Here is a 23,129-nt window from a genome sequence, read left to right on the forward strand (position 1 = left end):
TGAGGATGATGAGGAGATGGTCGAGGTTGCATGAAAACAACTACATATGTGGTGCCCAACAGTTTATGGAACCGCCGTGTATACTTAGTTGAGGATAATACAAATATATACTATACGGGAACAATGGCAGATGAGCATCGATTGTAAAATGTATCTTGCAGCTTGTGTGTCGCTCATAATAATCAGCATTAGGTTACTCTTAGAAAAATAGATATATAACCATACTTCTGATTGAATTTCTTTATAAACGGAGGTCTCAGCAAAGAGGACTTTGCGTATTTCATTAAACGACAGTCGAACGTAGAATGAGAAGCACAGAGTGTCTTGACCTTGGTTTGAAACGCCTACTTTTTCAGTTCCATGTGCTCATTATCGACTTTACGGCACAGTTTCTTAACGATTGCGAACATTAGCTTTTTGTTCTCAGAACCGGGAAACCTCTTTCTAATAGTCTTCCCGAAATCTTTGACGTTGACTTTACCATCACCAATAGCATCTATAATGTCCTGTTCGCTGATCAGAGGCGTGATTTCGTTGCCATTTTCCACCTTTACTTTCTTGGCTTCCGGTTCTTCCTGTTTAACAATTGGTGCTGGAGAGTTCGAATCCGTGTGAATTTCGGAGACTTCCCTCACGCGCTTTGTCGTTGGATTCCACTCGCCTTGAGGGAAGTTTTGTAATACGCTTTTCTCACTCTTTAATATCACAAAACAATCGTTTATGCTTTTCACCTTTATTGGAGGAACCGACTTAACAGATGGGGATCTTTCCCTTTTGATCTGTGGAGACCTCCCTTTCTTGGGAGAATCTGCTTTGTCCTTGTCTTTCTTCTCCTCTTCGCCTTTGCTCGATTCCTCCTTTTCAAGATCGGATTCTGATAGGTACGGATTTATTTCATCGTCGTCTGAAGAGTACAGAGCTGCTAACTCAGTTTTCTGTAGTGCTTTCTTAATTCTTTCACCTTCCACATCAATCTTTTTTTCGGTAAACAAATCATCCTCCTCGTTCCCTGAGCCTTGATCCTCATCACGCAAGCCCATTGCATTAGCTTGCAACATCTCCTTCTTAATTCTTTCCTCAGACTCTTTATTTTCTTGTTCGTTACCGTCAATAATAGGTGCTTCTTCGTCATCAGCAAATTCTTCATCGTAATCCAGTTCTACTTCTGAGTTATCGCCGTGCTCTTCCTCCCCTTCAGCACCGTGTTGGTCAGATACAGCCTTCAATCTTCTCTTAGTTCTGTCATATCTTGTCGTGGTGGTACCGATGTTGTCCAAATGCTTCATTAACCAACGAGGAACTTCCCCAGCTTTTTTATCCATTCTTTTTTCAGCTTCGTCAATCGTCAGCGTGGCATACTTGTTTCTCGCAGTAAATTTATAGACTTTATCAGCGGGTATCATCGTGAAACTACCGTCATCTTCCACAGACAGCATTACATAAGAGTCGGAGTTACCTGCTTCGTATGAACCAACCCAAGTGTTGTACCCGTCGTAATCTTCCATGACCCATGGGTAAAATTCCTCAAACCGTAACTTTTTGGCGTTCTCGTCCAACACTTTCAACTGACGAGTTTTCCTCTTTGGATTGATTCTTCTGGCACGTCCACCACCGTCTGGGGCAACGTCTGCAAAGGGATCTGTGGTACCTGGTGCAAATTCAGCTTCCGCTTCCTCCTTCCCATCGTACTTTACCATACCGACTTTCTCTGGGTGCTCCGAGATACCGGCCTCCTCCAACTGTGTGACTATTGGAACAGAGCCGTCTTCGTTAGGCACTGGACCACTTACGCCATTCGGCACATTTGGTACAGCAGTTGAACTACCCGGGGTACCATTGGGCTCAGCTGGGGTGGTTGCCTTTGGAACAACACCGGGCGTCAGAGAGCCTGCTGGAGTGGAGGTCGATCCCAGAGTAGGAGCCTGAGCTAGTTTCCCAGGATAAGTTGAAGGTTGGGTATTTATGCCACCGTTTTTCTTCTCATCCTCCTGTTGTCTCTTGTACTCGGCTATTTCCTTTTGTCTTTGGACAATTTCTGCCCTAGTCAGTTGAAACTGCAGATTTCTTGTATCCTTCCTGTGCAATCTAATAGGTTCGTGGAATGAAGTTTCAAAATCGATTTTCTTCTTACTTTGGAATTTCAAAAGATGCGTCCTCATATTTTCCAACTTTTCTCTAGAAATGGCTCTCAACGGAAATTCGTTGTACTCTTCCACTTCACCTTCCCGCTTCACAGAAGCCCCAGAACCATTGGACCCATTGGCAATTTCAACACCTAGCAGTCTACTCTCCCTCGCATGTATAGCATCAGGATCTTCCTTCTTAACAGAGATAGGAGTACCCTTCCCGGATTGTCGAGCCCTCAAAAAATTCCGCCTGTACTTGTCTCTCCTGATGAAGGGAGAAACGGGGCCACCGGTTCCGCCGTCTCCAGCATTACCACCACGTCTCGGAACAGCCATCACTCACTTGCTTTATATTACCGTTCAGCAACAAGTACCCACGCAAAACTTCCAGACGAAAAGCTCTCCCTCTTGCCAATCGAGCAGTCTTGGGGCGCTTCATAAAAGATGATTGCCATTCTGATTTTAATTGCCATGGAAGAGAATACTCATTTCTCTGTAATCACTTTACACGGAACAGTAAAAGCCCTAATTTGACTGATTTTAGGGCTTGTACAGGACCCTAATTAACATTTTTTAGGGCTTGTAAAAATTTTTAAACCCTAATTTTGGTCTTGCAGTTCAGGTCGAAATAAATGCCCTAAAAGGCGGGTAACATAACTTTTTGAGTTTTTGTGGACCTTTTTTTTTTATCGAAATTTTTCGAGTCTCTTCAGAAAACGAGTTCCCGTCTCACGGGTTTTAAGAAAGACGCCGTGTGTTCTGTTATCGTTATTTGATAGATTTCTGGTGCGAATTTTACGCTAGAAGGACCCACATAAACAAAGGAAAGCTGAGAAAGATCGTGCTACTACTCAGCCTCTTTGAACTTTTAAGGTATTCTACTGTATTTCTCTTTCACATAGTAGAAACACGCGAGTAAAGAAACGTCTTTTGAAGAGTTATTTTCACAGCTCTGATTCTCGCTATCTCTATCTCTCTAATTAGCTGATTCCTCTTTTTTTTATTTTAGGAGGTAAGCATTTGGAAAGACGGATACACTGAGCAGATTTGGTTTTGATGCTTTGAAGTTTGTTGTACTCATCTTCTCAATTTTTTCAAGAAAAATTTCACTCTATTCCGTCAAACCCTCTCTGTTACTCTGGAATTCAAACGACTTTATCGTGCTAACTTTAACAGTAATAGTAACATTAACAACTATTAATAAGGAGATATGGACACTACACAATTAAAAGGTCATGTCAGATCCACTCTCTTGGGTATTCATGAACTTGAACATTTTAAAAATATAAGGGGCCCAGGCGATAGGACTGACATGGACCATTCGTTGAAGGCTTTGGTGTACAAGTATCTGTATTTTGCAATCAGTGACCAAGGTGCACAACTTCCTAAGCTTTTCCCGGGTCGGTCCGATTTTCCAGTATCCTTTGATCAAGCTTTGGACGTCAACTACAAGGAGGACTATTATAAAGTCAGTAGTCAAACTGTATCAAAGAGTAAGCAATTTAGACATAAAGGCAGAAATTGTGGCAGAAAGTTCCGATTGGGCGAACCCCTTTATAGGTGCCAGGAGTGCGGCTACGATGATACATGTGTCCTCTGTATCAACTGTTTTAACCCAAAAGATCATGAGGGCCACCATATATATACGGATATCTGCAATGATTTTACAAGCGGTATCTGTGACTGTGGCGATGAGGAGGCATGGTTGAGTCCACTCCATTGTAAAGCTGAGGAAGATGGTGAGGACGAGATTATGGACTCCGATGACGCTGAGTTTGACGAGGAGATTATAGAATCGGTGCTGATGGAGATATTCGATTATATCATCGATTTGTTCAACCAAAATTTTGAACCATTGCCAACTTTCACAAAAGAGATCACATTTAAACTAAGGGAATTTGTTCAAAAGGAAAATAAGAGCCAAATAGACGAGCTACTGAACGATGTGGCCTACAAGAATGAACGTATTGCAACCCCAGAAGCGCCCAGTAACTACACTGTGATGATATACAACGATGAGTACCACAATTACTCGCAAGCAAGTATGGCACTCAGACAAGGTGTCCCAGATAATATACATACTGATCTTCTTACTTCTAGGATAGATAGTGAGGGGAGAGCCATGCTAAAGTGTGCGGAGGACATTAGCAGTCTGATGGATGGGTACTTCGCTGTACAGACCAACGGATTAAGCGCAACGATGACATCGTGGACAGAATATGTTCATCAGGAAACAGCAAAATACCTCATCTTTTGGTGTAATCATTGCCTAACTATCCCAAACCCAGACTTCCAGCATGCTTTCAGGAATGCCCTTGGTAAGGTACTGTGTGACGAGTACACTAAGGCAAGTGTGTCCATTAACATGACAAGCTCAATTGAGAAATATTTCGCCGAAAAAATACCTCTTAGCAACCCTTATAGATTCTTGGATGTGTCATTGTTGAACGAAAAAAATGGTATTCCATTAGGTCATCATAAACGTCTCGCGGCATCAAGTCTGGATCAGATATCAAATACGTTAAATGAATACGAACAAGGAACGGAAAGGACATACTTTAACTCAAGATTGCAGTATATCTTGTTTTTCGATAACAGGTATTGGAAAAAACTAAGAAAGGAGTTGCAAAATCTGATAATCCCAACGCTTTCTTCATCGATAATTTACAAACCTATTTTCTGTGAGAATGTGGTCCAAATATTCAACCACATCAGTAGGTCGATAACTTTTATGGACAGAGAGCCCCAGTTAACTGCCCTGAGAGAGTGCATTGTTCAATTATTTACCTGTCCAACAAATGCGATGATGATATTCACACATAAGAACAATTACTTTACCGATATTATGTGGTCGATTATCGATATTTTTGTCGATTTTTGTAAACTTGAAAACGGTAATCTGGTTTGGCAAAGAGTCCAAAGAACAAACCCGACCAAAAGTTTTAACATTTCGTTTAAACAAGCACTCTACACTGTGGAAATTTTGTTGAGTAAAGTTGATAACCCAAGCATCATACTACAACCTGCGGAATTCATATCGATCGTTACGTTGTGCAAATTCTTCAATGGTGCCTGGAAAATCAAACGCAAGGAGGGTGAGCATGTCTTACACGAAGATCAGCATTTTATTCCGTATCTGGAATTTACCACTTCTGTTTACTCCATCATTCAAACAATTGACAATAGTCTAACGAATCATGGTTGCGATGAACGGCTGCTAACAAACGCCATCCGATTAATGAACTCGTTTTTGAGTCACAAATCTCTGACCTACAAACTGACAAATGGTTCCCATGAGATCGTCAAATTCAGTGTCAGCTCTGAAAGAGTTGCATTCATGAACCCCATCCTAAACTTTTTTTTCCTTTTGATAGAGAAAGTTCCCTTGTCCAAAGCATATGAAACCATAGTTTATCAGGATGCATCACCCGATCAACAACAAAATAATGAAGCATATAACGATGCGAAAGATGATTTTGACTTTTTGAAAATATCAGATTTTGCCCTGAGGTCCGTTGTGTTATGTTCCCAAATCGACATTGGGTTTTGGGTGCGAAATGGTATGTCGGTGCTTCATCAAGCATCCTACTATAAGAATAATCCGGAATTGAACTCCTACTCCAGGGATATTCATCTTAATCAACTAGCTTTCTTGTGGGAATTTGATGATACGCCACGTGTTATCTATAATATGTTAGACAGATGGGAACTTTTGGCATGGTTTAATGGGGAAGTTTCTTTCAAACAAACGGTATATGGAGATAAGATATCCTTGATGATTCAACAGTTTTTGTCCTTTGTTTATCAAGTTTTGACAGAAAGACAATTTTTCCAAACATTTGACTCCGTCTCGGAAAAGAAGATGCATCAAATCAAAGAGGCAATAATTTACAACCTGTATGCCAAGCCGCTTCCTTATTCGAAGTTACTTAGATTGGTACCTGATTACTTTACAGAGAATTCAGCGAACTTTGATGCAGCTTTGAGTGAAGTTTCGAACTTTATTGAGCCAAGAGGTCTGGCTGATAATGGTGTGTTTAAGTTAAAGGAAATTTTCTATTCCAAGATTGACCCACTGAAACTTCTAAACCTTGGAAATGAGTTTGAAAGTAGCGCAACTATCATTAAAACGCATTTGGCTAAGGGCAAAAAGGATGAGGTTACTAAGGTCGTACTACAGCCACAACTGATCTCACCTAAGCATATGGATGAAGGGGCAAGGAACTTGGGCTTTTTCACTAAGGGTCCGGTTTTTGTTAAAATAGTCTACAAATTATTACAAACTGCATTAGACAATAAAGATGGGGCATATTTGAATGAATTGCTTCACCTTATCCATGCTATATTTAAGGACGACGAATTATTGAATGGGAAAGATTCTCTGATAGAATGCTACATTAACTTACCCATATGCAGTCTGCTGTTGGCTATCATCAATAGCAAAAGTGAAACATTTTCTGAGCATATTGTCAACAAGGCAGACTATCTACTGGAAAGAATGATTATCAAAAAGTCCCCGGAGATTTTTGAATCCTTGATAACCTCATTTGGCTCTAGTTGTGTTGAAGAATATAAATCTAGGAAATTGAACCAAGGAGTTAATTTGGAAGAGAGTGAGCGTGAAAAAAGAAGGAGGCTTGCCAAAAAACACCAAGCAAAGATGCTAGCCAAGTTTAATAATCTTCAGAGCAAGTTTATGAAGGAAAACGAGGATGAATTTGATGGGATAAACGATTCTGTTGAAGTAGACGGTGATATTGATATGATTACAGGGGAGAAGAGTATCGAGGTGAATGAGTTCACCTGCTCTTTGTGTCAAGATGATAAATCTGAGGATGTTTTCGTCATCCCGGCGTACCACGATTACTCACCAATTTTCAGAGGGTGTGATATTACAGACCCTTCTCAATTTGCGCAGCCTTGGAAAGGTTTTCAAAATAATGCAGAACTTGCTGTCAATAGTTCGGAGCACGATGTAAAGTCCCTTCAGGACGACAGTTCGGTGAACTTGAGAAAAGTATTCGTCTCTTGTAACCACCATATTCATCATAACTGTTTCAGGCGTTACATACAGAAAAAGAGGTTTTCATCAACAGCATTCATCTGTCCATTATGCCAATCGTTCTCTAACTGCATACTACCAATCCATTCTACTTCGAAAGTTAATACTGGTTTAAGTGTTGATTCCTTTTTAAACGAGGAAATATCTGTCACTCTTTTGGCCCGTACTTTAAAGACACTGAGTGCCGTCGACTTCAAGAATCTGATTTCTATATTTGATCTGGTCTATTCTGACTGTCTATCTTTTAATAGAGATTATAGGAAAACAGATGGTTTCAAGGATCAAGACACCGCCCTAGTGCTAGCACAATTCTGGGCCAACACCATCTCGATGTTGGAGATTTCGTCTCGGTTAGATAGCAAGCCACATGCAGAGTTTCTCACGGGCCGGGAGCAGAAATACAAAACGCTGGGGAATATCTTGGTTTGTATCATTTTGCAGTGTTACACGATGGGTCTTCCAAATCTGAAATTTGAACCATTTACAGCCGAGAATGCCAATGCATATAACTACAATGCTTTGTTCCAGTTTATTGTGAGGGAGTGTCTATTTGGTGGGAGACCGATGCGTAGTGTTATATCCGAAGGTCTACGCGTATATGCGTGGCAAGTTACCGCTCAGTTCTTATTTGCGGAGAGCGATAAAGACATTAATGAGAAATATGAAAGGGCGTCAGCTAATGGAGCGAAATTCTTCCCCATCAATACCGAGATTAATAGCTTGCTTGGACAGTTATTACTGAGGGATGACAACAGAAATCTACAGGATCGCGAAAAAGTGTGCTCTATGGCTTACACTAGTACTCTGAGACACATAGTCCCGACATTGAGAAGGTGTTTAATTATGCTAAAAGTGTTGCATAATGTCTTGGAGGAAGATAATACAGCAGTTTTCACCGTAAAAGGTGTCGACGTGGAATCAACTTTGAAGTTAGAAGAAACGATGGAACTTCCCGCGTATGTCGATTGGATGCTTGGTCTCATGACGTCATACGATTCCTTTGGTGACCTTTTGAGGAATGCCCTTCGTTGCAATGTAGACAACGATTTGAATATTGCCCCAATGTTGCGGCGTTTGCCTCATGAGCATTGTGGTTTGGTCAAACTGGTTGACCTATCCACCTATTTGAACACTTACGTCACGAACACGAGGGAAATCAAGTTGAGGGAGGAGAACCAGTATATCAAGAACGCGAAGAATAGATTAGATTTCAAGATTTGCCTGACATGTGGTGTCAAGATATACCAAAGAACTGATCACCACGAGATGACACGCCATTTGAATAAGAACTGTTTCAAGTCGTTTGGTGTTTTCTTAATACCAAACACTTCAGAGGTGTGTCTTATCTTGACCAACCCTCCATCCCATATCTTTATCTCTGCACCATACCTGAACTCCCATGGGGAGACCGGGAGGAACGCGATGAAGCGTGGGGATCTGACCACTCTAAGTTTGAAACGGTATGAGCACCTGAACCGACTTTGGATCAACAACGAAATTCCCGGGTACATTAGCAGGGTGATGGGTGATGAGTTCAGAGTGAGTATCCTGTCTAACGGTTTCTTATTTGCATTTAACAGAGATCCAAGGATAAGAAGGGCGCCCTTTGCGGGAAGAACTACTGAAGACGAAGATGACGATGACGGTGCCATGGATGATGAAGACGATGAGGACGATGATGCAGGCGCCTTCGGAGATTACTACGCGGAGGACGATCGTGATAATGACGTCCTGGACGATGAGAGGTTCATCGGCGGTATGGGCGGTCCCAATGGAGGTGCCGGCGGTGACGTTCGTGATTTTTTCCAGATCTTCGAGAACTTTAGAAACGTCATGGGTGAGGCAGTTGAGGGCGAAGGTGAGGGCGATGAGGAGCGCGAGCCCGGTATTAACTTCACTGCACCATTGATCCAGCTTCTCGGACCACCGTTGCGGAGAGCGTTCAACACCAATGCTGGTGCCAACGTCGATTCCGATGCTGACGCGGATGCTGATGCCAACACGGACCCGATGCAAGAGGAGCAACCGGAGGACGATGACCAGGGCGACCGTGACGGTGATCAGGGCGACGACTCGAGAACGGTCTTCTGATCCGGTAACATTCTGTCACGTCCCACGAACCAATAGAAACGGACCTCGAAATTTAAGAAAATTCAAAACGAAATAAAAAGACGGAGAGAGCGACTTCACGTATATATAATTTATACATTGTGAAACCTTTACATACAGAACGTTTGTTACACGTTGACAGGTACGAAAAAACTGTGATCTGTGAGCACTGGAAAGATGGTATGTTATGTGTTTTGCTTCTTTTGGGGAGACCCATGTTGAAATAGGCAAAAAAGTATTGCCTTTCGGTTCTTAGCAACAAAAAACTAACAATTAGGGTACGGATGCACACACACTAGTAGTGTGTATATTGATAATATAGTCATTTTCATCGATTTATAAAGTATTCTTCAGGAGGAACGCGGTGTTTGTGGGGACCGTTTTTGCATCTGCGTTTGTGTTTCAAGCGTACTTCGACTCCAGTATAACGAAATGGTGGGAGTCTCACAATAAAGGTAAGTTGTGGGACGATGTCAGGTTGAAATTGGAAAACGGTGGAGACGGCGATGACGACGAGTGAAGCAGAATATTCTCCCACATCATTTATTTATTCAGGTGATTTTATTTACGTAACAGGCGTACCTTTAGTTAACATTTAATACATATTCATCTTCTAAGAACGCTTTAAATCTCCCCGGCATTAGCGGCCTCTTGGATCCTGCTGACGTACGTCTTGGAGATGATGTTCCAGCTCCGCAGGTATTTGGCCAGACATTGATCTATACACGTATCGTTATTGGTGTTGTATGGTTTTTGTAAGCACAGGTTGAAACAACTTTCGGAGGCTTTGCTTACAAGCTCGGTGGCATTTGCTACTGCTATTTCCTGCTTGATTTGGCCCTTCAACTGGTCCGTGATTTTAGAATCCCCTTGAGAAACTGCTGGAGCTGCGTTCTCGTTGGATTTCTCTCTACTAAACAGACCCATCGTTGCTGTGTAGACACTAAGCGGTTCGGTCTAACTTGTCAAATGGGAGCAGAACAGTACTCTTTACATCTTAAAGGTGGAAAAAAAAGAAAATTCAAAACAAATTAAGAGAGTGCTCTTATAACCATACACCTCTAACCCACAGCTCTTGCGTATGCAAGGAGTAGTAGGGATAGAGTTACTCAGGTGTTTCAAGCAAAGTGATGGTGGAAACGTCTGATGCCTATCTTGGATCTGTTCGGCGAACTTCCCATGTTAGAGTCGAGAAATAAGTGGATCAATAATGAAGCCTGGTGTTATTTATGTAGGTCCTGTCTCGGGAAATCAAAAATCGTCAGCTGTTTCTTGAACTGTCATGAGGGGAAAGGTTTGAACTTCTATCACTCTAGCAGAAGCTTGTTTGAGAACTTTGAAAATAGCTTGACAAAACAAAACAATATTTCCTTATTATCACACTGTTACAAGTATAGTTTTAAAAGTTGCATTACTGTTTGACATAGACATGTGATGGAAAGTACTTGTAAGTGTAGAACATGTACACTGAGATTGCCTTGCATAGTGATATAAGCGCTGCTTTCACCAATATACGGACAGTCACGTAGTCAACTGACTGTTTGGACTGGATGGATCTGATAAAATTGTAATATACAAGAGAGAAAATCTTCCCATGGGACGTATTCCAATGCTAGTCTATACTGTAGAAAAAAAGGCAAGAAGTTAAGTATTCATTTTATTATATATAGACTATGCACAACCTTTGGTATCAATACTTGAGGAAGTTAAAGCCCTTTCAACACAGCTCACCTTGTCAATTTTTTAGTTTATTTAATTTGTTTTTATCTTATTGCTGTTTTCTTGAATCTCCCGATGTAAAACATTAAATCGGCAAGTTCAAACAAATATAAAGACTGAAAGTAATGTAGCTCCTTCGTCCTTTCTGCTAAATATAGAAAATGACTATTATAGGAATGATAAGATATCATCATAGGCATAAACAGAATATGAAACGATAATGATACGTGGCAACTATGAAATGTATAACACTAATGCCACGAGGAAGTTAATATGTCGTACTGTGAAACATACTTACTACTCTGAGAATATCTGGAAATTCTCACATATATAAAGACTAGTTATATTCATAGTATTGGTCTCTATCTTTCTGAACCTACAAAAGAGACCATCGAACCTTATACTTGAATAGTATAACTAAGAAGTTAACTTTACCTGAGTCATTTTTCAACCTCTACTCAAAATGGATAGTCACGGCGAGAAAGACAATATCCAACATTTTCCTGGTCCACAAAGGTCCATATAGCCACATGTTATTGCATTCTATTGGCTCTTTAAACTGTTTAACTAACAGCCAAACAAGTACAGATCAAGTATTTTACTCTTTTTCAGTAGCTGCAAATAAATGTCAATATCACGTGAATCAAAACGTTCAAGACTTCTGATAAACAGTTTATACCAGAGTACTTTAAACTTGAACTATTGAAACTGTGCAAGAAACAATGGTTGGATGTTTGCACGAAATCATCGCCATCAAGATAACCACATATTGTACACTTCCAAGAGTCTATCCTTCAACTTCTTAAACTTTAATTAGGAAATAATAACTGGTTTACAAGAATATAGAGACTTAACAGATGCAATATTAAATGTCCCTTACACCAGAAGTATGGGAACAACTAGACTAATGGGGTTCCCTACATCCCTATATCTTCTCAGTACCGTTGAACGATTCCAATCCTAATAGTGATTCATAACCAGCAATAAAATAACACCATATGACTACATGTTCAACTTCCTTCAACAAGAATATTCGAATAGCCAGCATCAAAGCTAAAGCGAATACTCAATCCCGTATGTCTAGAACTACACATCCACTGTTTTCTAAATATAAATCCAATTAGATACTATTTCCCATAAAGATCACACCTATCCCCTCCAATTTCGCCCTCTAACAAGCCACGCCCCGCACCTGCTCATCGGATGTCCAGGTGTCGTTCCAAGCTAATCAGAATAAGTAACGACCCAGGAAAATACCAACATGCGATAACCATGGTAACGCGTACGCGTTCCCGTTACCAGAGACACCCAGAGTGTTGTCACAACAACGACGCGTTTGCCATGGCAACGCATTTTCCGAAAGGGGAAACATCAACGCGATAAAAAGAAACGACAGAACAGGCACCCCCCCTCCCGTACACCCCGGTGCTACGGTGTTTTCTGTGGGACCCAGTACGAGAAAACCGGTTGTTGTGGCAACGCAGCGCAGAAAAATCTGCCCGACTTCCTTTCTTTTTGGGGGGTGGCGGGGTGCTGCTGCGGCTGTTTCTGGGGGAACACAGCTCTCTTTTCTTTTCTTTTTCTGTTCCCAAAAAATCTTGAAAATTTTTGCTCAGTGATTTCTTTCTTTCTTTCTTTTTTTTTCTGTTCTTTCTCGTACTTTTCTTGTGCCTTCTTAGATTATATAAAGCGCTGCTTGCGATCAATTGTTTCTCATCTGGTTACGTCGTAGTGTTACTCCCTAGTCTTCCTTTTGTGAATATACCAAACTTTATTAGAATCTCTCGAAGAACCAAGGGCTTTGATACCATCAACCGTTCCTTTTCTTTTCTTTCTTCTATAGTATACTACCCTTAACTTCATTGAAGTGCATTTCACACATCATAATGTCCCACGCCAAGTTTCTATCCCAGTTCAGCGCTTCCCGTGAAGCCACTCATGAAACCGAGAAGGATGAAATCCTTTTGATCGAGAACAAAAGGAGATTCGTCATGTTCCCTATAAAGTACCACGAGATCTGGGCTGCTTACAAGAAGGCGGAGGCCTCTTTCTGGACCGCAGAGGAGATCGAATTGAGTAAAGATGTGGAGGATATCGCTGACAAGAAGGTCACTGCTGAGCAATTGGCCTTCTTGAAAAAATTCATGGCTTTGCTGACCCTCGGTGAAGATATCGTCAACCGTCATTTGATTGAGAGATTCTCAGCTGAATTGCAGAACCCTGAGGGGAAGTCCTTCTACGGGTTCCAAATCATGATGGAAAACATCTACGATGAAGTGTATTCCATGGTCATCGACGCGTACTTCAACGGCCCAGAAAATATCAAATGCTACGAGGAGATAAAGAACTGTTCTCACTTCGCACAAAAGACCGACTTCATTAACAGATGGATTAAGGACCCTGAATCTTTGTACGGTGAAAGACTGGTCGCGTTTGCCGCCAAGGAAGGTATCTTCTTGTCTGGTGCGCACGCGGCAGTCTTTGCTCTAGGTGAAAAGGGTTTGTTGGCTGGGTTGAACAAGGCCAACACTAACATCTACAGAGACAAGGGCTCCTACACCGATTTCTCCTGTTTGTTGTTCGCTCACTTGAAGAAGAAGCCAGAACCAAAAGTGATCGAAAAGATCATCACCGAGGCCGTCGACATCGAAAAGGATGTCCTGGTCAACGGTATGAACGTCAAGGAGGCTGGTGTCGACGAGGCGCAAACAATTCAGTACGTTGAGTACTTGGCTGACTCTTTGCTTCTTTCCTTCGGTAACGAGAAAGTTTACAACGTTTCCAACCCATTCGAGTTCATGGCAGACACCACCTCCATCGGCAAGAGCAGATTCTTCGAAAAGCAAGTCTCGGACTTCATCAAGGCCAAGCAGCCACCCCAAGCAGTCGCTGCCAGTGAAGCTTTCAACTTCAACGAGAGTTTCTAAACTTTACCTTTGGTAATTTTACTCTCCTCCACTATTTATTTATATACTTATTAAATATACAAATAAAATGAAATACAAGACCACCCATTTTTCATATACCCAGGGCAAATTGTTCTCCTTAAGAGCATTCGCGATAGCCAACCTTTCATATGTTCGTTCCTATTGCCAATTTCACCTTTTCATTCAGGGAAAAAAATTACGCGTACGTAATAATAAACAATCGATATTCAAATATAGTCCCAGAAGATTTGTACATAGTTAGACGCTCCTCTCCACCAGACTATACAATGAGCTCTATAGGAAATAACCTAACGGCATCACTGTCACCGAGTGGCTCGGACCTCAGAGACATCAATACCGCTGATTTAAGATTAAATGCTAGGACGCTGTTCGTGAAAAGCTCATCACCGGCAGTAACACCAAGGGACCGGCCCTTCGATGATTTCGCCCTGCCCATCAATCCGTCACGGGTTACAAAGAAGAGGGGGTCAAAGGCCCCAAGGAGGACGACACAGACCCAACGTACGGACCCCTGGGATTTCAAGAGTGTCGTAAGAGATATGTTCAATGACGAAATACTCCGCGACCAACACATCGACATTAAATCTCTGCACTGGAGGCGAACACCGGATAAATTGCGTCAGTGTATACTCCGGATCGTGGAAGGTAATATAGAACACTCGCTTGAGGAAACGTTTGCTGAGTGTGATTCGGAATTGAACGAAGTGCTGAACTACGACAGAACGGAGCTCGATAAAGTGCACAAGGTGAAAAGGAAACTGATGGGGAAGATTGTAGAGAAGATGTCGAACAAGCTGGAAGAATGCCGGTTCCCAGCGGAGGTGAATGGCGAGGACCTAGACATTGAGTACGTGTTCGCTAAGAGGAAGTATATACAGGAGAAGCACCAGCAGGAATTGCAAGATGTGGAGAGACTCGAGCTGGAGATCATCAAGGAGAGGAACAAACTTAGAGAGACGAAGGACTTGCTGGCCAAACTGAAGACGAGCGATACAAAGATTTTGAAGGATAATCTCTTGAAGGGTAATTTGCACCCTCTGCTGAACACTGCATTACAAAACACTTACGGCTTGATGACAGACCCAGAAAAGGACGAGACAGACAGAAGCAGAGTCTCGCCACTTTCCAAAGACATTGCCAAATTCAACCTGGTGATACCTACGCGGGTCAAAACAACTTTACCGCAGGATCCGGAACATTCGCGGCTCGCGCAGAGTAAATTGCCCGCCCTAGCAGCGTACGAGGGCCTCTCAGCCAAATTGAACGATACACTCGCGACGTATCTTGAAAAAGCAGAATCGCAAACCATCTCAGAGTTTCTCGCAAACCAAGATTCAGACCGCATCTAATCATATATACTGTTCTAAGTTACCGTCATCTCTGTGTAGTGCACTACCAGATTACCAAATAGTCATTTCCCACGAGACTTCCCCAGGTTTTTTCGCTTTTATTCCAAAAATCTCTTTCTCAACAATAAAAAAAAAAGAGACAGATTGAAGACAGATCGTTTCTTAAGTTCACGAGTGCCGAAGGGAATACTAAGGTGTCCCCCAAAGTTGGTTTTAGGCGGTCGACTCGTGCTATCCAGACAGGTTTTTCCCCCTTTCTATCCTTTTTTTCTTTTTTCTTTCACGGTCGCTACATTGACATTGTAGACAGGTAAAGGATTATCAACTTCTTTTGTGTTTTAGGAACTTTCGCATTGCTTGGCAATAGGCGAATCTAACACGAGGTAGACATTTTTTTATCCTTTACAGTGAGATATTTTTATTGAGATAGGATCCTTTTTTTTGTTACTGGCCGATTGCTTTTACTAAACAGACTTCGAGGCTACGATGAAGGGAACCTATAAAAGAAGAGAAAACGGTGCTGCTAGCAGCAACAAGAAGTTGAGTGGGTCTTTTGGGAAGGGGCCAAACGGCTTTGGAAACGGGAACAACAGTGGTTCTGCCGCATCTCTATTTTACGAGAGCGCCGAAACTAACAAGCAATTTACTGATAGATTTGATTACTTATTAGTTAACAGCATTGGGAGTGATGTTTTCGTTACCGTGGTGTCTGGTATCCAGTACGAGGGGTTGCTTTTGGCTTGCAATTTGAAGTCCACGGCTGGGCTGGACATTGTCCTCAAGTACCCTAGAAGAGTCAAGGGATCTTCATTACCGATCAATGAGCATGCAGAGATGGACGATACGGATTTGGGGGAGACGTTCTTGATTCATGGTGCGGATATTGCTGAGCTGGAGTTGAAAAATATTGACCTGTCCCTGGACGATAAATGGGAGCATGAGAAATCAGAGCAGAACAAGAAGAATGTAGAAGAGGAACAGAAGAGTAAGGAGAGGGATGCCAAAAAAGAGTTCAAGACGGACGTTGATATTTCTGGTGGGAAGTCTGTCAGAGAAAGGGAGTTGAAAGCATGGGTTCCAGATGAACTACCTGCTACAAGCAGAACTTTGAACAGCCAAACTTTGGAAGAGTCCTCTTCAACCTGGGATCAGTTCTCTGTCAACGAGAAAAAATTTGGTATCAAGTCCTCCTACGATGAACATTTTTACACAACGAAGATTAACAAGGATGACCCACATTTTGAACAGAAATTGAAGGAGGCGCAAAAACTCGCTGAGGAAATTGAAGGCCAAGGTTCATCCGGCAATATCCACCTTGCAGAGGATAGAGGTATTGCCATTGATGATTCTGGCATGGATGAGGAAGATTTGTACTCAGGTGTGGACAGAAGGGGTGGCGAGCTCCTAGCTTCTTTGAAGAACAATGCCAGACCTACTGAGGCTACGAAGGGTAACAGATACTTGCCACCCACTTTGAGAACACAGCCCCACCACACGGACCCTGCCATTATTTCGTCCTCAGGGGGTAAAACTGCAGACTCAAAAACTGTGGATGAAAGCGAGATTCCTGCACAAATTGCCAAGCAGCCTCCTGCTAAGAAGGAATCCGAGACCAAAGTCCGTGTTAGTGAAGAACACAAGGAGACCCCTACAGAGGTTCCACACCACGGCAAGGAGGCACATTTACACGACTTTGGTAAAAAATCGTCCAGAGAGCCTTCTGTTTCCAGATTTTACAAGGATTACCACCAAAGAGAATCTCCTAAACCCAGAATACCATTACCATTGACAAAGGAGGCTCAGATCGAGGAGTTGAAAAAATTTTCGCAGAAATTCAAAGTTCCCTATGAGGTGCCAAACGATATGAGAAGCGTTGTGAAGAAAAACGAGGAGGAAGCTGCTGATGCTGCCGCGAAGTCGCCTTCTCCAAAGGACCAGAAGAAGGAGCTTTCTCGCAAGTCAAGCCAGCAGTCCCAGACCCATTCCCCACCTGTGGCAAGAGGAACTACGCATTTGAGAAGACGCCCACACGGATCCTTCTTCAGTTCTCAACGGTTACAAAGTGCTGGTAACAAAGGTGCACTATTCCAAGAAAACTTCAATTTCTTCAAGCAAGCGAAGAAGGCGCATGATCTGGAAAAGGAGATGGAACCATTTTTTGTGGAGAAACCATACTTCACTGCTCCTACTTGGAACGGGACCGTAGAGGAATCTTACAAGACTTTTTTCCCTGACGAGCGGACTGCTATCCAGGAAGCGCAAGTCAAGTTCCAAGAGCGTCAATACAACAACATGAGCGCGATGGGTGGGTCCATGAACCAACCTCAGTACATGATGTCCAGCGGCGGTGCAGGCGGCCCACAGATGGGCATGCCTCCAGGAGGGATGATGACTTTCCCAGGAGCAGGAGCAGGTGTCGACCCAAACAATGTCGCTGGAGGTCCCCCGGGGGCACATTCTCCAAACCCAATGATGGATGGGTTCCCAGGAGGTGGAATGTATCTTCCATTCCAACCACAACCCATGTTTTACCCGTCGATGACACCCATGATGCCGATGATGGGCGAGGACGCTACGAACAGCCCCTCACCCCAGGCGATGTCCCCACACATGCCTCCAGCGTACATGAACATGCCGTTTGGGTATCCAGGTGCCAGTGGGATGCCGCCATTCCAGGGAATGATGGGCGCGGCGGGCAACGGAGGAGGTATGCCTGGTGGTTCGAGCGGCAGTGGCCACAAACATTACTACGGTCATAATAGCCACAGTAACGGTAACGCCCACCATGGCGGCAACCATCCTGTCCATACTACACACCATGTCAACAACCACAACAGCCATCACCACAAGCCAAGAAATCACAACAAGTAGCAAGGAAGAAAAGCCGACAATTCAGCGGACCGACACAATTACCAAGAGTGATACACCTTCTTCTCCGTGGCCTCGAAGTTAAGAGTTTGCTACGTTTGCCTCCATGAACTTGTCAACTCCCCGACACTCAACCTTCATCTCCCCTCCTCCCAAATCGTCGTTGTGCTCCGCGGGAAGCGCAGTAACACCACTGCTCATTCCGCCCTGCGAAACTTCCGATCTTCCACGCAAGACCGATGCTACCGTATGTACGAACCCCACGACGCCCGCCTGCAGTAGGCTCTCTCCTATTGTATCTGCATCTAATAAACGTGCAGGAAAAAGAAAGGTGAACCCAAAATAAAAAAAAAACTGGCCTCGAGCTCTGGATCTTGAACGAGACCCTGATCGTTTAGCTTTCTCGCGTGGGCATCGGTTACCGAGTGATAGCGTATAAAGTGTTTAGATTGTAGATACAGATGCAATTAACTTTCTTTTGCCCCGCTTTGGGAGCCGTTTCCTGTCTGCGTGTTTACTTCGTGAGACTTCGGTACTGATATTTCAGCTGTTCGTTTGCTGCTATCGAGTCTAAGCCCCCCCGCAATGGAAAAGGACAAGAAGCTTGAAGGCGTTGTCGAGACGACTGCGCTGCTGGTGAACGAGGATGGATCCGATGCTGGTTCGATCGACCCTGTTTTGATTGAGCGCGGCCACGCGCGGCGCATGGGCCACTTGGAGAACTACTTCGCTTTGCTCCAAAGGCAGGATCTGTACAGTAACTTTTCGATCTACGGGCAATTCAACCGTTCGATCGATGTGCGGTCGAAGGCGTTTTTGGCGGCGCTGAAAGATATCTTTTGCAAGAACCCGATTTTGGTGCACACGATCGTGCCCAAGAGGTACCCGTACGAGGAGGAGTACTACCGTAGCGAGGAGTATTTGAACGAGCCCTTCCCCGAACACGACTACATCAAAGTGTTGCCTCGGTTATCTCTTGAGAGTGTAATCCTCAACTTTCAAGAGACACAGCAGCAAGTGGTTAGTGAGATTATTGCACAGTATCGGAGGGACGATTACCAGGTGAAAAATGTGTTGACTGAGCTTGTTTCGCAGATCCGGATCCCGATCTGCGACCCGGGGAAGCCCAATTGGGGGTTGATCTGCCTGCCCATGAAGGTGGATGACGAGAAGAAGGAGGAAGGCGTAAGGTTTGGGAAGGTGATCTACGTGAGCAACCACTGTTGTGCGGATGCAATGACTGGTATCAATCTTTTCCAGGATATAATAGCGAACTTGAACCGTGCCACTGATGAGAGTGTCTCGGATGACACTACGATATTCGATTACAGTGTGGACCACTCTGCCATCTCGAAAATCCCGATCCCAATCACGGACCGGATCGATTACCGCCCGGCACTGTCCTCTCTACCCAAATTCATGGTTTCTACAATGTTGAAGAAGTACTTCGACTACAGGTCCAATGCCCCGGAGACGAAACGGATCAGTGAGCAGAACGCTAACTGGCACAGTATTGTGAACTTCCCATCGGAACAAATGGACGTGATCCGCACCGCGGTGCGGACACAGGGTTGTTCCGTGACTGCGTTCTTGCAGACGTGTCTCTCCGTTGCGTTGCAAAACAGCGGCGTGTTCCAAAACAGAAGGTACAGCGAGTTGGGGTTCGACATCTCCGTCCCCAGCGACACAAGACGTATCCTGCCCGGTGACTTGGCCGCCGACCAGTACAAGTACGGTTCTAACGTTGCCGGGCTGCACTACAGCTACTTCATCCCCAGCTTCCAAGAGACCGAGTTCTGGCCCCTGACCCAGTACTACACGGGCGTGCTCCGCGGCGCGGACTACTTGATAGGGCTCGGCACTATCATGCTCGATTTCGTGTACAAGAAACAGAACATCGACAAACTGATCAGCGAGTCGTACCTGGGCAACCGCCGAGGCGGGATTATCCTGAGCAACGTGGGCGCACTGGTCACGGGCGGGGCGGAGGCGACCAAAGCGGACCGCTGGACACTGCGGGACCTCAAGTTTGTCCAGGACGTCGGCGTGCTCAACTTCTCGTACGTCGTGAACGTCGTGAGCACCCCGGCGGGCGGGATGAACGTGTGCCTGAGCTGTGCCCAGGGCAGCCTGCCCAGCCGCGCGCAGTTCGACGCCGTCTGCGCCGAGTTCCAGCACCTCGTATCCCGCCAGACCCAGACCCAGACCCAGCCCCAGTAGCAGCCACCGTACATAGCAACAGTAGCACAGCGGGAGCCACCGCGTTTTACCGCTTCTAAGACCGCAACCGAGAGAGCGTCTCCCCAGCGTCGTTCCCGGGAACGAGCCGCAGAGACGCCCGCAGCGCGCCCACATGGGCACCGCTTATGTCCGCAAGACGCCGGGCGCGCACCCACGCACCGCGGTGGCCGATACGATGCTGCCGAGGCTGTCGTTTAGGTGGTGCTTCGCAGGCAAAGGCCTGTTCTTGCCTGTGGCAGGGCATGCAGTTGGTGTGATGCGCTTTGTGCACAGACGTATATAAGTTCGGGTGTTTGTAGATGTGGGTGGTCAGTGGTGCTAGATTTTAGTGGAATCTGGGCAGCTGCCAAGCGGGAAAACATTATCTGTTTAGGAAGTATACTATGGCTTTGAACCAGAACCTGTTCAATGCGGACGAGGGTGTCACGTACGATGCGATTGTGATCGGTGCCGGTGTGATCGGGCCCTGTGTCGCCACGGGGCTGGCCAGGAAGGGCAAGAAGGTGCTTATTGTGGAGAGGGACTGGGCTTTGCCGGACAGAATTGTCGGCGAGTTGATGCAGCCAGGTGGTGTCCGTGCGTTGCGGTCTCTCGGGATGGTGCAGTCGATTAACAATATCGAGGCCGTGCCAGTCACTGGGTATACTGTGATGTTCAACGGCGAGAAGGTCGACATTCCGTACCCTTACAAGTCCGATGTCGAGCCAGTACACAAAGTTAAGGATTTGGTTCGCGATGGGAACGATCAAGTGTTGGACGATGGCCATATCACGAAAAAGGACTTCGAGACAGATGAGAGGGAGAGAGGTGTTGCCTTCGTTCACGGGAAGTTCTTGGATAACTTGAGAGCCATTGTCAGGAATGAGCCAAACGTTACCTGCGTGCAGGGGAACTGTGTGGAGGTTTTGAAGGACGCTCAGAACAACAACGAGGTTATCGGTGCCAAGATTGACATCGAGGGCCGTGGGAAAGTGGACTTCAAGGCACACATTACTTTTGTCTGCGACGGTATTTTCTCCCATTTCAGAAAGGAGTTGAACCCAGAACATGTCCCCACTGTGGGGTCATCCTTCGTTGGTATGTCTCTGTACCACGCTAAAATGCCTACACCAAACCACGGTCACGTCATCCTTGGTAACAAACACATGCCAGTCATCGTGTACCAGATCTCCCCAGAGGAGACAAGAATCCTGTGCGCCTTCAACAGCGCTAAAGTGCCCAAAGACTTGAAGGGCTGGATGCAGAAGGACGTGCAACCATACATCCCAGAGGCACTGAGACCATCGTTCGACGACGCCTTGCAGGCTGGGAAATTCAGAGCCATGCCAAACTCCTACCTACCAGCTAGACAGAACGACGTCATCGGGATGTGCGTCATCGGTGACGCTTTGAACATGAGACACCCACTGACAGGTGGTGGTATGACCGTCGGGCTTCACGACGTCGTGTTGCTCATGGACAAGATCGGTGACTTGGACTTCAGCGACCGTGCCACAATCCTAGACGAGCTTCTAGACCTGCACTTCGAAAGAAAGAGTCACGGTACTGTCGTCAACGTGCTTTCGATCGCCCTGTACTCTCTGTTCGCTGCAGACACTCCAAACCTCAAGGCTCTACAGAGAGGCTGTTTCAAGTACTTCCAACGCGGCGGCGACTGCGTCAACGTGCCCGTACAGTTCCTGTCCGGTGTGTTGCCAAACCCACTGTACTTGACTAGAGTGTTCTTTGCCGTGGCCCTGTACACGTGCTACTTGAACATCGAGGAACGCGGCTTCTTCGGGTTCCCATTGGGTGTCCTAGAGGGCTTCATGATCTTTTTCACCGCCGTCAGAGTGTTCACCCCATTCATGCTGGGCGAATACTTCGGTTAAATTCCACCACTACAAAACAAGAACTCTTACTATCATGACTCCTAAAAAAACAACATGGAATCAACGACCATCCTACTTAATTATACACTCTACCCATTAGCAACTACAAAACACATACCGTGTCATCCCCACAACATTATTATTTATTAACACTCTCTGTACCTCTATACAACACTTTCTATCTCTATCTGTACCTTCACTACTTTTTTTTGAAAGTATAAAAGGGAAGCGCTTGTTGTTCTGCTTGTATTCGCAGTCCGTCTCTCCCCTGAGACAACCACACGATGGAGGGACCTGTATGGAGACGGTGGCTGAGAGTGTACGTGTGGGGTGGAGCGATCATTGGCAGCGGCGTGCTTCTGTTCAAGTACTCGACCCCGTCGGACGAAAAGTTGATAGAGTCGTTTTCCCCTGAGGTGCGGCGGCGGTACGAGGAGGGCCGACAGTTACGGCAGGAGGAGCAGAGGCAGCTGATGAAGATCGTCAGGGAGACAGCGAACAGCTCGGACCCGATCTGGAAGACGGGGCCCATACAGTCGCCCTTCGAGCGCCGCAACAACAACAACAACACCGCGGGGTCGCAGGACATCTTTGACGAGTTCCATAGGCGGCAGGGGGAGGATGACAAGCGCGGGGACCTCGAGAGGATGCAGAACAGCCTACTGGAGATCCGCAGGCAGAACGCGGCGGACCAGCCGAAGAAACACTGGTGGAAACCCTGGTAGTTTCTAACCACCACCTCTCTTTCGATTACTTGTACATACACACACAGACCCATCAAAAGTCACTTTTTCGTTTCTGCGACTATAAAAGACGACGAGGTCGACCAGTTCATT

The 23,129-nt window shown here is 45.0% G+C and overlaps 10 protein-coding genes across 10 annotated transcripts; 8 read left to right on the forward strand and 2 right to left on the reverse strand.

The window, feature by feature from the left end:
• Positions 1 to 344: 344 nt before the first annotated feature.
• On the reverse strand, positions 345 to 2,462 carry TFG1 (transcription factor IIF subunit TFG1; the record flags this gene model as incomplete). Its single annotated transcript, XM_022609531.1, has 1 exon — positions 345 to 2,462. The coding sequence occupies one exon, from the start codon at positions 2,460 to 2,462 to the stop codon at positions 345 to 347; it is 2,118 nt and encodes a 705-aa protein (XP_022465918.1).
• An 874-nt stretch (positions 2,463 to 3,336) lies between these two features.
• UBR1 (E3 ubiquitin-protein ligase UBR1) lies at positions 3,337 to 9,279 on the forward strand (the record flags this gene model as incomplete). The annotated part of the gene is made up of 1 exon (XM_022609532.1): positions 3,337 to 9,279. The coding sequence occupies one exon, from the start codon at positions 3,337 to 3,339 to the stop codon at positions 9,277 to 9,279; it is 5,943 nt and encodes a 1,980-aa protein (XP_022465919.1).
• A 195-nt stretch (positions 9,280 to 9,474) lies between these two features.
• Positions 9,475 to 9,817, forward strand: QCR9 (ubiquinol--cytochrome-c reductase subunit 9; the record flags this gene model as incomplete). The annotated part of the gene is made up of 2 exons (XM_022609533.1): positions 9,475 to 9,477; positions 9,620 to 9,817. 2 exons carry the CDS (start codon positions 9,475 to 9,477, stop codon positions 9,815 to 9,817), a joined length of 201 nt encoding a protein of 66 aa, XP_022465920.1.
• A 104-nt stretch (positions 9,818 to 9,921) lies between these two features.
• On the reverse strand, positions 9,922 to 10,224 carry TIM13 (protein translocase subunit TIM13; the record flags this gene model as incomplete). Its single annotated transcript, XM_022609534.1, has 1 exon — positions 9,922 to 10,224. One exon carries the CDS (start codon positions 10,222 to 10,224, stop codon positions 9,922 to 9,924), a length of 303 nt encoding a protein of 100 aa, XP_022465921.1.
• Positions 10,225 to 12,902: 2,678 nt separating this feature from the next.
• Positions 12,903 to 13,943, forward strand: RNR4 (ribonucleotide-diphosphate reductase subunit RNR4; the record flags this gene model as incomplete). Its single annotated transcript, XM_022609535.1, has 1 exon — positions 12,903 to 13,943. One exon carries the CDS (start codon positions 12,903 to 12,905, stop codon positions 13,941 to 13,943), a length of 1,041 nt encoding a protein of 346 aa, XP_022465922.1.
• Positions 13,944 to 14,092: 149 nt separating this feature from the next.
• Positions 14,093 to 15,313, forward strand: OKP1 (Okp1p; the record flags this gene model as incomplete). Its single annotated transcript, XM_022609536.1, has 1 exon — positions 14,093 to 15,313. One exon carries the CDS (start codon positions 14,093 to 14,095, stop codon positions 15,311 to 15,313), a length of 1,221 nt encoding a protein of 406 aa, XP_022465923.1.
• Positions 15,314 to 15,799: 486 nt separating this feature from the next.
• Positions 15,800 to 18,184, forward strand: PBP1 (Pbp1p; the record flags this gene model as incomplete). The annotated part of the gene is made up of 1 exon (XM_022609537.1): positions 15,800 to 18,184. The coding sequence occupies one exon, from the start codon at positions 15,800 to 15,802 to the stop codon at positions 18,182 to 18,184; it is 2,385 nt and encodes a 794-aa protein (XP_022465924.1).
• A 582-nt stretch (positions 18,185 to 18,766) lies between these two features.
• ATF2 (alcohol O-acetyltransferase) lies at positions 18,767 to 20,401 on the forward strand (the record flags this gene model as incomplete). Its single annotated transcript, XM_022609538.1, has 1 exon — positions 18,767 to 20,401. One exon carries the CDS (start codon positions 18,767 to 18,769, stop codon positions 20,399 to 20,401), a length of 1,635 nt encoding a protein of 544 aa, XP_022465925.1.
• A 404-nt stretch (positions 20,402 to 20,805) lies between these two features.
• Positions 20,806 to 22,293, forward strand: ERG1 (squalene monooxygenase; the record flags this gene model as incomplete). The annotated part of the gene is made up of 1 exon (XM_022609539.1): positions 20,806 to 22,293. The coding sequence occupies one exon, from the start codon at positions 20,806 to 20,808 to the stop codon at positions 22,291 to 22,293; it is 1,488 nt and encodes a 495-aa protein (XP_022465926.1).
• Positions 22,294 to 22,577: 284 nt separating this feature from the next.
• On the forward strand, positions 22,578 to 23,018 carry CBP4 (Cbp4p; the record flags this gene model as incomplete). The annotated part of the gene is made up of 1 exon (XM_022609541.1): positions 22,578 to 23,018. The coding sequence occupies one exon, from the start codon at positions 22,578 to 22,580 to the stop codon at positions 23,016 to 23,018; it is 441 nt and encodes a 146-aa protein (XP_022465927.1).
• Positions 23,019 to 23,129: the final 111 nt, after the last annotated feature.

The sequence above is a fragment of the Huiozyma naganishii genome, chromosome 8 (assembly GCF_000348985.1).
Source record: "Huiozyma naganishii CBS 8797 chromosome 8, complete genome".
In the NCBI taxonomy this organism is placed as follows: Eukaryota; Fungi; Ascomycota; class Saccharomycetes; order Saccharomycetales; family Saccharomycetaceae; genus Huiozyma; species Huiozyma naganishii.